The sequence below is a fragment of the Narcine bancroftii genome, chromosome 6 (assembly GCF_036971445.1).
Source record: "Narcine bancroftii isolate sNarBan1 chromosome 6, sNarBan1.hap1, whole genome shotgun sequence".
Lineage (NCBI taxonomy): Eukaryota > Metazoa > Chordata > Chondrichthyes > Torpediniformes > Narcinidae > Narcine > Narcine bancroftii.
Window position 1 is genome coordinate 146,572,450 of NC_091474.1, and position 16,939 is coordinate 146,589,388.

The 16,939-nt window shown below is 40.7% G+C and overlaps 1 protein-coding gene across 1 annotated transcript in view; it reads right to left on the bottom strand.

Moving 5' to 3' along the window:
* nol10 (nucleolar protein 10) overlaps positions 1 to 16,939 on the bottom strand; it is a 102,509-nt gene that overhangs the window by 18,001 nt on the left and 67,569 nt on the right. Inside the window, exons 17-19 of the mRNA XM_069886294.1 lie at positions 14,036 to 14,122; positions 5,886 to 6,059; positions 3,907 to 4,142 (exon numbers count right to left, since the gene is read on the bottom strand). Of these exons, the coding sequence (XP_069742395.1) occupies positions 3,907 to 4,142; positions 5,886 to 6,059; positions 14,036 to 14,122 (497 nt within the window). The remainder of the gene's footprint in view (positions 1 to 3,906; positions 4,143 to 5,885; positions 6,060 to 14,035; positions 14,123 to 16,939) is intronic.

Here is a 16,939-nt window from a genome sequence, read left to right on the forward strand (position 1 = left end):
ATGACAACACCAGTAAATAATAAAAATGCAGGACAAGTAAACCAAAATAAATTGTAAATATGGGAGTTTCGGATGGTCAAAGTGAGCAGTCCTTTTGGTCATTCAGCGTTCTCACTGCCCATGGGAAGAAGCTGTGCCTCAGCCTGGTGGCGCTGGCATGGTTACTCCTGTATCTTTTATTGTAGCTTCTACACAAAGTAAATTATCAACATGAATGTCAACCAAAAAAAAATCCAATTTATTTTAACTGACCAAAGAAGTACAGGTGTATACTTCCTGTGAATGCCTGAGAAAAAAAGATCCCTTCAATTTCATTCTAAACATGGTTCGAAAATCACATGAACAACAGAGACAGTAAAGACAGACTATATTTGAAACAAGATTATAGCACTTGGGTTTTCTGATAAGGTAGTGAAAAGGGGAAGTACAGCATACCATAGGCTTTCTTAACTGTCATATCAACCTCTGCTGTACCCTTGAGAGATCTACAGATTTGGACCCAAAGGTCCCTCTGTTCTTCCACACTGTTAAGTATCTGACCATTAACCTCCTCTTGCAGCGAGGAGGTCCCAGTCAATAATTGGGAAGTTGAAGTTTGCCATAATAATAAACCTGTTATTTCTGCTCCATTCCAAAATCTGCCTATTAATCTGTTCCTCAGTGTTTCAAGGGCTCTGTGGGAGCCAAGAGATTACTTCCAATACAATGAACCCCCAATACACTCCCTATAGGAGTGCAATCATATCCTACAAAGTGAGAATGAACACTATAGATGGCTGTGATGCTTCATTACCGATTACCTGAACACCTATGCCTGCTTTGCGAAGGAGAACTCAACAATGCTATGAGAATCCCTGTAAAGGCTGAGGACACTGTGACATCTGTCTGAGGCTAACGTCAGAACACCATTCAAGAGGTTGAACCCTCGCAAGGCATCAAGCCCTGATGACATACCCTGGCAAAGCATTCCAGGCATCCACAACTCTAAAAATCTGAGCCAACCAACTATCTGGAGTGTTCACGGACATTTTCAATCTCTCACTGCTGCAGTTGAAGGTTCCCTCCTGCTTCAAAAGGGCACCAATCACCCTGGTTCCCAAGAAGAGAAGAATGAGCTACCCCAACAACCATTGCCCAGTAACATCTACTGTGATGAAATGCTTTGAGATTGGTCATGGCCAGAATTAACACAAAGCAAAGGTCTGTACTCACTACAATTCACCTATTATCACATTCGCTCCATAGCAGACTCTGAATCATCTAAAAAACATCAACTCACACACACGGCTGCTCTTCATAAACTACAGCTCACCCTTCAACACCATTCCCTCAGTGCTGGTCAACAAGCTCCAAACCCTGGGCCTCTGCATTCCCCTCTTCAATTTGATCTTTGACTTCCTCATCAGAAGACCACAGTAAATACAAATTGGAAACAACATCCCCTCCTCATTGAGGATCAACACAGGTGGACCTCAAGGATGCGTGCTTAGCTCACTGCTCTACTTACTCTACACCCATGACTGTGTGGCCAGGCATAATTCCAATGCTATCTACATATTTGCTGATGACACCACAGATGTCGGCAGAATCACAAATGGCAATGAGAAAGCTTACAGGATGGATATAGATCAGCTAGATAAGTAGTGTCATGCCAACAATGTTGTACTCAACTTAGCAAAACTAAGGAGATGATTGTGGATTTCAGAAGGAAGTCAAGAGAAAATGAACTAGTCCATATCAAGGGCTCAGAAGCGGAGAGGGTCAATAACCTCACATTCCTGGGTGTCATAATTTCCAAAGATTCATCCTGGAGCCTCCGCATTGATTCAATAATGAAGGAGGTTCGCCAGCAGCTATACTTTGCGAGGAGCTTGATCAGATTCACATGTCACCGAAAACTCTTGAAAACTTCTACAGGTGTACTGTGGAGAGCATTCTGGCTGGTTGCATCACTGTCTGGTATCACGGCACCGTCTTCACTCCACTGAGGACATCTACAACAGGCCGTGTCTAAACAAAAAGTGGGCTCTATCCTTAAGGACCCCCCATCACCCAGGCCATACCCTCTTCACTCTATTACCATCGAAAAAAAGGTACACGAGTCTGAAAACGAGCACTCAGCACCATAAAGGCAGCTTCTTTTCTTCCGCCATCAGATTCCTGAATGAACAATGGACCACAGAAGCTGCCTTACTTTGACTTTTCTTGCACTATTTATTTATTTGGTAAGATGGTTTATATAAATGTTTGCACTGTGATGCTGCCACAAGACAACGAATTTCGTGACATGTTCATGATAAATTCTGATGCTGATGAACGCTCCTTTCCTATTTCTGACTTCCACCCACATCGACTCAATAGACAATCCCTCCATAGTATTCTCTCTTTCTACACCAGGGGTACTATCCCTGACCAGTAATGCTACTCACTCATCTTTTAATCCTATCCGATCTCTTTTAAAACATCTGAACCCAGGTACCTGTATTAGCCAATCCTGTCTTTGCGTCAGCCAAGTCGCTGGAATGGTACAATCTTGTAATTCCATGCATCCTTTATTCCTGATACTCATTGCATTGAAATGGGCACATTTCAAATCCATCGACTACATTTATCCATCCTCCCTTACAAACCCACAATATGTTGTATTATCCTTTCCACCTTCTTTCCCATTTTCTGTCCTTAGATTCTGGTTCTCACCCCCTGCCAAACTAGTTTAAACCCTCCTTAACAGCTCAAGGAAACCTGCCCACCAGGATATTGGTCACTCTCCAGTTCAGGTACAGTCCATCCTTTTTGAACAAGTCATACCTTCCCCAGTCAAGATCCCAATGATCCACAAATCTGAATCCCTGCTCTAACTCTTCAGCCACGCATTCATCTGCCACAACTTACTATTCTGACCCTCACTGATGCATGGCACAGGCAACAATCCTGAGAATACCACATCTGCGGTTTCAAATTCCATCCTTTCATCTTGCTCAGTATTCTCAAGCCAACAAATTAATGAAGTCTTATGGGTAAGTTGGCATCCAGATTTCATGAGGCAAGGGCCAACATCCAGGGAAACAAAAACAAGTTGTTTTTCAATTGATTGCTAACCAAGGACAAAATACTTATCAGGCTACAAGATGCTTGTTGGAACAGGTCAGAGAATTTAGTGTTCATCGAAAGTTAACCTCTGAAAGCAAATAGCCTTGCTACTAACTAATCAGCATAACCATGCATTCAGGGCAAAGAAGAATCGATACTGATAACTTCAGTTGAGAAGCAATTCTAATAACTTACAAAATATGACATCCTGTTACCGGTTAAAAAGTTCTCAAATGTAAATTTTAAATCCATAGATGAAGCATTTTTGTTCCAATAGGTGCTATATTTGAGAAGGAAGAGATTAACATTGAGCAATAACATGCCTCATGGGATCAAGGTTTTAAACCACTTGGGTTTATTCGATCCTTAAATGAGAATCTTGTTGATCTACATTCCATTTCTGCCATCCATCACAACCCTATTATTTATTATTGACTCAAAAATCTACCAGATTCAGTTGGTGAATAAACACATCCAAATGTTCTTTTTGGGTTCAGACGAATCATTTTCCATTTGTTTTTCTAAACATGCAAGTGTTCCTGGCATTTTGTGTTTTCACTTCAGATTTTCAGCATCTGCATCTTTTGGATTTTCCTATCTAATTTTCATTGTGAAAGAATCAATCTCCCACATCTCCTCTGAAATCTCTTACCATGGACTCCCAAATACCAATGAAGCTTGAGGAATCACTCTTCAAAATTACACCTGGAGCATTGGTAACATTCTCAAAAATATATACACTACTAGGAAAATTGCTATTATGTATGCCAGTTGGAGAAGCAAAAATCTCTTTAGCGAAACAGTTGCAACACTCACATGAGCATCTTTTGATTATGGGCAGTATCTTGAAAACTTCTGAACTCTTCTCCAGCTTTGATCTCAAAGAATTTTGGTTTTGAATGAACTTGCTGATTACTTTCCATGAGTTTCAACTTTTGTTCTCTGCGCAGGAGTTTGTGCTGTTTCTGAACCTCTTCAACCCAGCCACGTTCATCATCAGAACTTTCAGAGCTCTCCGCATCACTAGGTTTTCCTTCCAACTCTTCCTCTTCCTATAGATCATAATGGTGAAATTGTTACTACAAAGGCAATTTTGAAAATGCCAAAACAATTATTCTTGTAACTTGAACCATGGATTGCTGCAGCACAGAAAAGGCTCTTCAGCCCATCTAATCTCTACAAAAATTCCATATTGTTCAATTATGCAGCACCTGGACATAGCTCTACACAACTCTCCCCACCAGCTATTCAAATTTCTCTTAAATTTTGAAAATCGGACCTTCATCCACTACTTATGCTGACTGTTCATTCCACAATCTCACCACCCTGTGAAGAAGTTTTCCCCAATGATCCCTTATACATTTCTTTTACCCTTAACCCATATCGTCCCGTTCCCGTCTCAACCAATCTCAGTGGGGGAAAAAAAGACTTCTTGCATTTACCCTTTCCACACCCCTCATAATTCTGTATACCTCCATAAAATCTCCCATTCTCTGACACTCCAGAGAATAAGTCAGAACATATTCAACCTTTCCCTATCACTCAGCTCAAGTCCCAGAACCATCCTTCTAAATTTTTTATGTACTCTTTCAATCTTATTGATACTTTGCTCCGAGGTAGGTATCCAAAAGAGCACACAGTACTCCATACACAGCCTCGCCAATATCTTATACAACTTTAACATAACATCCTAAATCTTGGACTCATTGCTTTGATTGATGAAGGACAATGTGTTAAAAGTTCTCTTTGTGACCCTATCATCTGTGACATCAAGGAATCACTTACCTGTATTCCCAGATCCCTATTCTACCACACTCTGTAGCACCCTAATGTTTATTATGCAAGTCCTCCCCTGGTTCATCCTTCCCAAAGTATAACACCTCACACTTGTCCAAATTAAATTTCAGCTGCAATTTAGTTGCCCAATTTTCCAGCTGTTCCAGAAACCTTGAAGAGGGTGCACAAAATTTTTGGTGAATGGTTCCACAGACAGTGTATATTGTAGAGAAATGCAGAGACAGCTTCAAGGAGAAAAAAAAAATTGAGATTTCTGAAGAAATAATGAGGACTGATAGCCTTGTTGTAGGAAGGACATGGAAGTTTTAGAGGGTGCAGAGGACATTGCCTGGATTGGAGAACACACCCAAAAAAGGCTGCCTGACCCAAGACTTTTCTCTTTAGAGTGACAAAGGATGAGAGGCAATTTAAAAGTGGTGTACAAGATTATGAGAGGCATAAATTGGGTGAACAGCCAGCATCTTTTATTATAATACATTATGTACAGTGTGGTGGTGGAGAATGGTACAATAGTGACATTTAATACACTTGAATAGGTACCTGAATGCAAGAAAAATCAAGGATTATGGGCTGTGAGGTTAGTTAGATTAATGGTGGAATTATTTTGGATCGATCAGCACATCTTTGTGGGTTAAAGGACCTGGACTAAGCTGTCTATATTTTATTTAAAAAAAAACCTAATGTATTTGCATTATTTTATATATATATACACAAGACCAAAACTATTCATTGCACCATCTGTGGGATTTTAGAAACCCATTGATGATTTCATTCAATTATGACTCAACTTTTTTTCTCCAACTATAATGATACTCAGGACATTAAACAGTTGTTTATTCCAAAAGGAGGAAACTTTTGCTTTAGGAGAAGACCATTCTTCCAGTCATTTCCTACAATTCAATTTCCATACACTGGATCCATTAAAATTCTTATGTTTTTTTTAATCACATTAGAACCTTGGAACCCGAGATACAACCTTTAATGTATTAAGGTATTACCTGTCCAGTCTCCACCTGCTCCTGTAGTTGCTTAAGTTTCTTCTTTCTTTTTTCTGAGGCTTTAGACACAATTGGATTTAAGAGTCGGAATTCTTCACTGGCTTCATCCACTTGAAAGTCTGGGTTTTCAAACATGACCTTAAAGCGCTCATCTCGCAAAATATTTGGTAGATTCTGAAATAAACAGGAAAATAATCCAGATGAATTTTACTTGCAACCCATAATAAAACAGATCAATTTTTTTTATTGAAAGGCCAAATCTATCCAATATATCCATATTTCTGGAAAATAAATCACCATTCCCCATGTCATTTAAAAACATTAAAACAACAATTTCATGAAAAATTATTAAAAATTACCAATTTAAATTTCATCCTTTTATTTCTCTTTAAATGACAGATGCCAATTATGAAGCCAAACAGCTGTTTCCCTCGTGGTATGCTATCTGAGAAGGAGAAGGCACATAGGATCCATGATGAATTGGCTCAATGGATCCAAAATTGGCTTGGCAGTAGGGTACTGGTGGAAGGATGCTTTTCTGACTGGTAAAACGAGACTAGTGTTGTGTATCACAGAGGTGAGTGGTGGGACCGATGCTATTTGTGATGCACATTAACAAGTTGGAGGCAAGAGATACCAGTGGTAAGTTTGTAAATGACACTAAAATTGGTGATTATGGATTAATGATACATTTTTAAATAAAATTTTAAATTTAGACAAACAGCATGGTAACAGGCCCTTTTGGCCCACGAGTCTTTGCCACCCAATTACACCTAATTAAATTACAACCCCCTGTACTTTTTGAAGGGTGGGGGGGGGGGAGGAACTGGATCCCCCAGGGAAAACCAGGCAGACACAGGAAGAACGTACAAACTCCTTACGGTAAGGAATTCAAATACAGGCAGGACATTTATAGTAAATAACAGAGCACTAAGAAATGCTCATTAAAGAGAGACCAAGGGTTTCATTTCCATACGCCCCTGAAAGTATCCGCACAGATTGATAGGATGGCACAAGCAACACAAGGCAAGTTTCCCTTAATAGGCCAGGGCATAGAATACAAGAGTTGGGACATTATGTTGTAACTTTACAGAACACTGTACTTGTGGAATACTGGGGTGCAGTTCTGGTCATCACACTACAAGGATGTGTTTGCACCAGACAGAGTGCAGAGAAGATTCACCAGGATGCTGCTGAATTGGAGAACTTTAGTTAAGAGGAAAGATTGGATAGGTTGAGCTGGTTTTCCCCAGAGCAAAGGAGGTTGAGGGGTAACATGATAAAAGTATTGTTACAAGCCCAGAGGACCCCAAATCCCAGCAGCAATAGATATTCACCAAGACAAATGGTTACTTAAACAATAGTTGCTTTTAATTATCTTTAAACGTGAAAACAGAATCAAACTTTAACTTATTACTATTAACTAACCTAAATTAATCCCCCCTTCTGATTCTAAACGCACATGTACGTAATGTGCAAGTTTAGAAAAGTTCTTTGATTCACAATCCAATCTCACTTCTCATTCCTCTAAGTTCACTGGTTGCAGACAATTCTTACACTGTGCACAGAATTTAACATTTATGAAGTTCACCAGGCTTTGATGCTTGAAAAGTAAATGGTTACCGCTCAGGAAGGTTCTTGACAGTTTTCAGAGAGATTTTGTTCCTGGACACCCACAACTGATCCCTTTTAATCAGCCACTTCAATGTCTTGCCGAAGAAACTTGCCCCCTCAGGGTTTCCCAGATGAAAACCTTTCTTTCAGGTCACCACAGAGTGCATTTTTGTTTTTCTTATTTCAAGTAAAACATTAGGCATCCAGTCCTCTCCTCTTGTATGGAGCACAAGGGCTTTGACCAGACTGAACTAAGCACTCACAACTGATTCAAAATAGGGTTTTTCCACAAGCTGCCAGCTTGTCCTGTTCCAGTCCCAGCTGTTGCTGCTGAACTGACCTCTCTCTCTGAGAAAAGCCAGTTTTACTCTCTCTGCTTGCAAAACCATACAACCCTCTTAGAACAGCAAACAGGACTCAGATAGACTGCAGCTCCGAACCTAATCCTCCGAGTGCTATCATCTGTTGCTTTTCAAAATAATAATCCATTAGTGAAGTCCCTTTGGCACTCCCCAAAGATTTTGCAAAGGTCTTCGGAGCCAGCCTGTCTAGTTTGAGCAGAGCTCCAGTATTTTAAATGAGAACTGTTTTAAAGTGTTTGTATGTGACCTACACTAAAAAACCTATTCTGTTAAGTATGCAAGATATGAGAGGTACAGATAAGCAATACTTTTTCCACAGTAGAAGAATCAAAAAGAATGCATGTTTAAGAAAGGTAGGGATATCGTAATTTAAAAAATATAACCGATGAGCAGTAAATATCTGGAAGCCACTGCTGGAAATGGAGGTGAAATCAGAAACAGATGCAAGCACTTGATTTGGGAGGCTTTTAGACAAATACTTAAATAGGTGAGACATAGAAGGATATGCTTCTATTACAGGAAAATCAGATTAGTGCAGATGGGCAAAAAGATTGGCATGGATGTGATGGGTCAAAGGGCCTCTTTCAGTGCTATATGATTATGATATGCAGTCTCATCAGCACCCTGTTAAAATCAAAACTTATAAACCTTTCAAATTACTTATCATTCATGCAAATATACTGAAGCCTCCAGATGGTTTGTATGAGAATATTTTGTAATCTCCTTCGAAACGACACTACTTTTTCATTTTACTTTCCCAAGTGGATAATCTTATTTTTACCACATTATACTCCATCTGTCATCCTATTGCCCACTTGCTTAACCTCCATCCTTTGCAAGCTCAATTTGGTAATCCACTTATCATTGCATCAGCCAATCTGGCTTCAGTACTCCGTTCAAGTTATTAATGCAGACCAAATAGTTTAGCCATCCCCACTAATCCATGTGGCATCCCACTTGTTCCTTATTGCCAATCTCAAAATAACATATTGATGCCAACTTTTAAAATTTTTTTTAAAGTTGGCCATTTTCCAATCCACGCCAATGTATTAAGATAGTTGGAAATCCAAACAGACGGCAGCTGCTAGTCCCCTTTTATCCACTCTGTTAAATCCTTAAAGAACTAATTTGCCAAATGTGTTTTGGATTCATAAAACCATGTGGAGACTGCCTCCTTAACAATGGATTCTAGTATTTTTTTTTCAGTAACTGGCCTGTAGTTTCTTGCTTGATTAATAGGTCCTCAATTGGCATTTTTCAATCTTCTGGGAACTCTGCAGAATCCAGGGGGGTTCTGGCAGCTGCTAATCAATATCTTCAGCACCTCTGCAGCTATTTCCTTTTAGACCCTAGGATCCAAAAGGACTTCTCAGCCTTTAGCCCTATCAGTTTGGTAGATTTCTTCCAGTGATAGGAATTCAGCTGTAGGGCTAACAGCTAAGCCTTTGAGCATGGTAGCAAAGGAAGACAACTTTACACAAACTCTTTAGCCTGCAAAGAGGAAAGGGAATCAAAGAGCCATAACCTTAAGTGAAAATTTTCTGAACCTCGATAGAGGCCTGGGTGCATAACTTAGCATAAAAAAGGAACCATAGAATAATGAGTCTTGTTTACTGTTGAAAGAAATGACCTCAGTTACGGGGTCCTGAGAAAGGGCAAGTCAACAAACCTACTGGAAGAGAAGAAACCAATATAAAAGGAGCTTCATGGATATCAGTAGCAATAACCCGTAATCACAGATGGAAGACTCCAGGTTTGGAACTCAAGGAAATACAATCCTGCTTGGAATGCTCCCGGCCAGTTCACTTTGCATGGGTAGTATACAAGTCCAAGCAGCCAGTCTTGTGATTTAGTCATGTGATAAGTTAGAACAATTAATAAAATGCTGTGATAGTACAGACCTATCACCAATGTATATAGTTACAGTATCTAGAGTGTAATGACTGTGCTTACAGCGATTGGCTGAGAGCTTAGCCACGCCTACTGTCTGGGCCTTAAAGGGTTGTGTCCCTAGCCAGGTCGGATCATTCCGGACTGGTCGGCCACCTGTGAAGAGCTCCTGTCTTTTGATAATAAAAGCCTTGGTTTGGATCAACAAGTCTTTGGTTCTTTCGGCGAGCTCTACAATTTTATTAGCAAAAAGAATTTTTTTTAAAAAGGGATGGAGCGTCTGACTCGGCCAGAAAAACTTGACATCGACCCACAGTCAGCTACAGCCTTCAAAGCCTTTAAGTTCTAGCTGTTGAACTTTGAAAACTTCCTAAGGCACATTGAGGTGGAGGAGGATAACCAGCGTCTAACAGCATTGCTGTCTATGGTGTCCTTGAGAGTCTACGAGAACATCCAGGATGAGACCACTTACACCGCAGCCATAAAGGTACTGAAAGAACTGTACGATCAACCAACAAACAGAGTTCATGCCCGGCTCGTGCTTGCATCGAGGAAGCAACGGCCCGGCGAGCGCTTGCTCGAACTAGGGGTAGAAAAACTAGAGGACGTGGCCCGGATTGCAATCACAATGGAGGATGCAGCCTTAAAGTCAAACAAGTTCTCTAGGGACTGGACCCCACGTTCTGATATGAGTAGAGTGCCCTTCTACCCTATCACCCCCCGAGATACTGACGGCCTGTCGGCTGCTGCTACACTGCCCCCTGCGAACCCAAAATGTTATTTCTGCGGGAGGGACAAGCATAGGTCTTAGTGCCCAGCAAGAAAAGCCAGGTGCCAGAAGTGCCTTAAAAACGGCCACTTTGCTGCAGTCTGTAGGTCTAAAATGGCCGCCGGGAAACACAGTGCCTCGTGTGAAGCCCAACCGCCACTATCCCATTCAAACTCTTCTTCCCCAGAGCTCTTGTCCAATGAGAGCGAGGGCTCCCCTGCACGGCAACGCCTGACATCACGGAGACGCCGAACCCGGAAGGGGCAGCCCACCCTCGCAACCATGATGTTGGCCCGCCTCTCGCCCCCGTGCGGAACATTTGACCCGGCCTCGGTCCCGATTGTAGAGCCCGCTATTGCCACAGCCACAGCCACGACCACCCCCGGGGCTGACGCTACCGCTGCTGCTGCCACCGCCACAGCCACCCCCGGAGACGACGCCACATCCAGCACTCAAAGAACGACTCCTTGGTCGACCGAGTGACTCTACTCCACGCGAACCCACATTACGCATACGTTGAGTTCCCAGATGGGCGGAAGGACACTGTTTCGGTGCGGGACCTAGCTCAGGACGCGGTAGGCCCAGGAACCACCTCAACCCAACCTTCCCCAACTCTTTATTCCCCAAGCCCTGTGCCGGAACAGAAGGACCAACAGCACCCCAACGACCCGGGCCACCCTGCCGACAACACGGCTGGGGAATTGAGCGAAGGAGCGGTTGCACCCGACGAGCCCGCTGGCGACACCACTCCAGCGACCCCAATCCCGGCACCACGGCAGTCATGCCGGATGGTCAGACCCCCTGACCGCTACAGTCCTTAACCTACCCCTTCCATTCATTCTCTCCCTCGTTTTTTTTCCTTCCCTTCTCCCTCTTCAGCCCTTCCACCCCAGGGTCAGTTCTCCAAGAAGGGGTGAATGTGATAGTACAGACCTATCACCAATGTGTATAGTTACAATATCTACAGTGTAATGACTCTGCTTACAGCGATTGGCTGAGAGCTTAGCCACGCCTACTGTCTGGGCCTTAAAGGGTTGTGTCCCTAGCCAGGTCGGATCATTCCGGACTGGTCAGCCACCTGTGAAGAGCTCCTGTCTTTTGATAATAAAAGCCTTGGTTTGGATCAACGTCTTTGGTTCTTTCAACGAGCTCTACAAATGCAAAGTTATTGGAAATTAATTGTACATCAACATGTCCAAGTAGCTTGAGTAAAAATGGTCTAAGCTGTACTAAACCTGAGGTTGAGTGAGTCTCTTTGCTGAACACATCAATTAATACCCTACAGAGGTACTAGGGTCAAAGGAAGTTCATATTTTTAATCCCAGGTAAGATCATTGTATTCCACACTCCAAGTAGACCAGTAAAGGAATGGCAAACACCCCTTTAATCTCAGGCACATCCATACCCACCATCATGTATGGAAAGTGAACCCACAGAAAGTAACTTGTTTTCTGTGCCTACACAGGCTATCAGGCAGTAATATTTACAAACATCTTCAACCTCACCCAACGTTAAAAAAATCCATCCCATTTTGGCCATCCTCTCTATCTACCCCTTCCCGTTAGGTTCACAAGTGCAAGATCAGGTGCCAGATTCAAGGACAGTTTCTTTCCCATTGTTAGCAGATGTCTGAATGAACTTCAGAATAGTAAAGTTCTGCTGTTTTTGTTCAGTACCAACTGATCTCTCTGTCCCTCGGCACATTTGCACTGTTATACTTGCTGTACTATGTATGAGAGGTCAACTGGTCTGCTCGAAAAACAACCTCTATCACTGCATCTTGAGATGCAACATTAAACTTGAACTTTGTTGTTCCTTGGTTATCTATTATTATTGGAAAACTTTTAGTGTTTTCTACTGCAAAGAAAAATTTAAATTGAATCTATATCTCATTATATATTCTCCAGTCATTATCTCCAAGAGACTGATGTCTACTTCAGTTACTTGTATCCTTTAAATGTATACAAGCTTCTATCATTTTTTAAAAATTTACTGTCTTTTCTCTTTTTATAATTTAGTCACTTTTGGTTTTTTTTTAAAAAAATGCTCCAATCTCCTGACCTATTCATACTATTTCTTTTGTTCCAATGTGTCTTGACCTTAATTTTTCACAGAAGATGCAGCCTCTTTTTATAGTTTGTCCCTCATTAATATAGATCATTGCTGAGATTTATGAAATGTAGCAACAAAAAAACTGATTGATTAGGAATCCTGATAGCTTGGCACCTCATTCACTCAATGCCAGTTCTCCCATTCCCTTCAAACCATCCTAGTTCTGCATCCCATATGCAAACTTATCAGGTTCATTCAAAAATAAATAACTGCCACAGCTGATCTACTATGTCTATCCTTTAATCTATTTTCCCAGTTCATGTTTACCAACTATTGCTTTCAAAGTTATGACAGTAGTTTGAGACTCTAATCTGATTTAGCAGATTTTAAAGTTGAAATTCACTCTGAATCTTTGAATGAATTTCAAAAACAAAAAACTTGTTTTTTGTGGTACTATTGAAAGTGGAGGGTAGACAGACAGACATAATCATGGACTAAGTGAAACTCCACCTAAACTTAGGGGAGTCTTTCCCCCAGTTACATTATTCAAGGACATCACCTGGAACATTTTCTCTCATCGCTAAATTTTGATTCTGTTTACATTTCCACAAGGTCATGTGCACAATAAATGACTCTGCATATTTTAAATATGCATGAAAACACTTCATCTGAGGCAATGAAATGGATGACAAATTATTTGGTGCAGTGTCAATCCAGAGTGAAAATTTAGGAAGTCACAGCTTTTTTTTTGAAATTGGCACTGCAAGACCTTTAATGCCTCCCTGAACTTGGGCTTCATTAGTCAGACTATAGACTATTGAAGTTGGGAGGTCATATTGCAGTTGCACGAGACATTTATGAGGCTACATCTGGGGTATTGTGTTCAGTTTTTGACACCATGCTACAGAAAAGATGTGAAGCTGGACGGAATGCAGAGAAGATTTATGATGGTGTGGCCAGGACTCAGAAGCCTGAGCCAAAGGGAAAGGTTGAGCAGGCTAGGGAATTATTCCTTGGAGTACAGGAGAATGAGGGGTGATCTCATTGCAGTAAATAGATTGGGTGAATGCAAATAGTCTTTTGCCTAGAGTTGGTGAATCAGTAAACAGAGGACATTTGTTTAAGGCAAGGGGAGATTTAACAGGAATGAGGGTTTACTTTTAAAATGAAAAGAGGGTGGTGAATGCATGGAACAGGTTGCCAGAGGCAATGGTTGACGTAGGTGCAATATTTAAGAAAAATTGGACAGATACATGGATAAGTTTAGAGGGACATGTGCCAAATGTAGGCAAGTGAGACAAGTGCTGGTGGGACATTGTGGTTGGCATGGGTATGTTGGGCCAAAGGGCCTGTTTCCACACTGTGCAACTAAGACCAAAATTACCAACTCCTTTCTTTGCAATTGCAGTTGTTAAACCTATCCTTTTCCACATCACCCAGATCAATAATAGTTAAATTGTTACCTTTCCCTTCTTTTTCTTTTGCACTTGTTCTTCTTTTTCTTCTTCAATAAACTTCATTGCTATCTCTTTGTTTACTTTTGGCAATTTCTGTACATGGAAATGTTAAAAGTTAGTGTTAATGCAAAATATGTACATTGTCTAAAAGATTTTAAAAAAAACATCTCTAAATAGTTCATTGCTTAATATTTGCTGAAACCATACCTTTGGGAATACTCACATTGAGAATACCATGTTTGAGCATGGTTCAATATTTATTCAGATTGAAAAAAATACTGTTAATAAAATCAATTGCATTCTTCAACAGCATGTTTAAAAAAAAATCAGTTGAAACCAAGCACAACACCTGCCAAGTTATTTAAAAACGACAAATCATTGCTAAATTGTTCAAAATGATTTTATACTGTAAAATAATATTTTTCAGTTGCAACTTATTTAGATCAAAGATTTACAATTTATCCAAACTGCTTTCTAGAACAATAACAAAAATAGTCTGATACAAAGAGAGAAAAGACCAAGACCCCTCAACACTGTTGTATGTGGCATCACTTTAGAATCTTCCACATTGAGGTGGAGCAGGGCAAATTAAGATTGGGCCGCAATTAAAAAAAGCAGAAATACATTGGTTTCAATATCTTCAGGACTTTCATATTTTGTACACAAGATCACAAAAAAGTTAGCCACACTGCCCTTTCATCAAGACCTTCTACCCCAGTGCCATTTTCCAGTACGCACAACACATCCCTGGATTCCCTCCATGCTCAAAATTCTGTTCCAAGCTTCCACAACCATGGAGCTGATGAGAAAAAATTTCTCCTCCCTAAATGGTCTATTGATATTCTTAAACTATGTCACCAGGCCTTAAATCTCCTCTCATTCTCCAGAATCTCACCTTATTTTGCAACTTGCCATCTCTGGAACCTGTCCAATAAATTTTTCCCACACTTCCTCATTGGCAAGGAGATCAAACTGTACAGAATATTCTGGTTGTGCCATGACCTGAATAAATGTAATTCAATTTTTTTTTTGCATGTGGTCTCAAAATCAACTCAATAAAAACCAACATATTATTTATCTTGCTAATTTCCTTCTGCTGCATTTGCTTGTTGGTCTTCAGTGACGTGTACAAGCTTAATTAGGTTTTGAGAATAGGAACATAGGAAGTAGGAACAGGAGTAGGCCAAAAATGGCCCATCGAGCCTGCTCCGCCATTCAATACGATCATGCCTGATCTAATTTATGACCTAACTCCACCTACCTGCCTTCTCCCCATATCCCCTAATTCCTCTATCATGTAAAAATTTATCTAACCGAATTTTAAATATATTTAATGAGGCAACCTCAACCACTTCCCTGGTTAGAGAATTCCAAACATTCACTACTCTCTGGGAAAAACTATTTTTCCTCATCTCTGTCCTAAATCTACTCCCCCGAATCTTGAGACTGTGTCCTCTCGTTTTAGTTTCCCCGGCCAGCTCAAAAAAAACCTTCCTACATCTATCCTATCCATACCCTTCATAATCCTATATGTTTCTATAAGATCTCTTCTCATTCTTCTGAACTCGAGCGAATACAATCCTAGATGATTTAATCTTTCATTATAAGTCAACCCCTTCATCCCAGGGATCAACCTAGTAAACCTCCTCTGGACCGTCTCCAAAGCCAGTATATCCTTCCTCAAATATGGAGACCAGAACTGGACACAGTACTCCAGGTGTGGTCTCACCAGTACCTTATACAGTTGCAACATTATCTCCCTACTCCTGAATTCAATTCCTCTAACGATGAACGCCAACATTCCATTTGCCTTCTTAATAACCTGCTGCACCTGCAACCTAACTTTTTGCGATTCATGCACAAGCACTCCCAAGTCCCTCTGCACAACAGCATGCTGTCGTTTTTCACCCTTTAAATAATATTCAGCTCTTTTATTTTTCTTGCCAAAGTGGATAACCTCACACTTACTAACATTGTACTCCATCTGCCAGACCTTTGCCCACTCATCCAGCTTAATCAACGCCATCCAATCTTTCATCATTTCTATTAAGCTCAAAGTGGACAACTTGTATTTTTCCACATTGTATGCCATCTGCTTTAATCTTACCTCTTCACTCAACGCTCCCATATAACCTTTTTACATCCTCCTAATCTCACCAAGTTTAATATTACCAGCAAACTTGGAATTGTGACATTTCTTCCTCCCTGCTAAATCTTAAATATAGATCATGAACAGCCTGGATTCTTAGCACAGACCCCAAGAAAAACCCGAGGATCAATTTATTCCCATTCTTTGCTTTCTATCCAATAATCAATTTGAAATCTAAGTTAATACATTAACCCCAATTCCACATGCTCTAACCTTGTTAATCAATCTCCTGGGTGGAATTTTATCAAAAGCCGACTGAAATCCAAATTCATCATATCCCCCGGTTCCCCCTCAACTATTCTAACAGTGACAGTCCCAAAAGAACTTCAAAATACAGTATTTTGCAGCATACAAGTCGAGTCGTGAAACCCCCCAAAAATATAAAAAAATAGGGGGTGGAGTCAACTTGTACACTGGATATAGCTTTGAATTTAGCTCAAAATCCAATATGTGCTGATCCAGAGTATAAGCCAACCCTTGAAAAGCAGGTTAGGTGAACATCAACCTTTGAAAACATACAATTACAACACTTCAAAATCATTATCATTGTCTGAAAACAACAACATATTTAGAACCCTTCAAAATCTCTCTTGCCATCATTGTCTGAAGCAAAGATGTCGGGAAGCAGATCCATACTCTCACTGTTTAAACAATCATCATATGGGTTCCAGTCTGTATCTGATGAGGTAGTTCCAGCTTCGTTGTCAGTGTCCCACAATAAATCATCTTCTGTGCCATCAATTGCACAAGAGATACCGCAC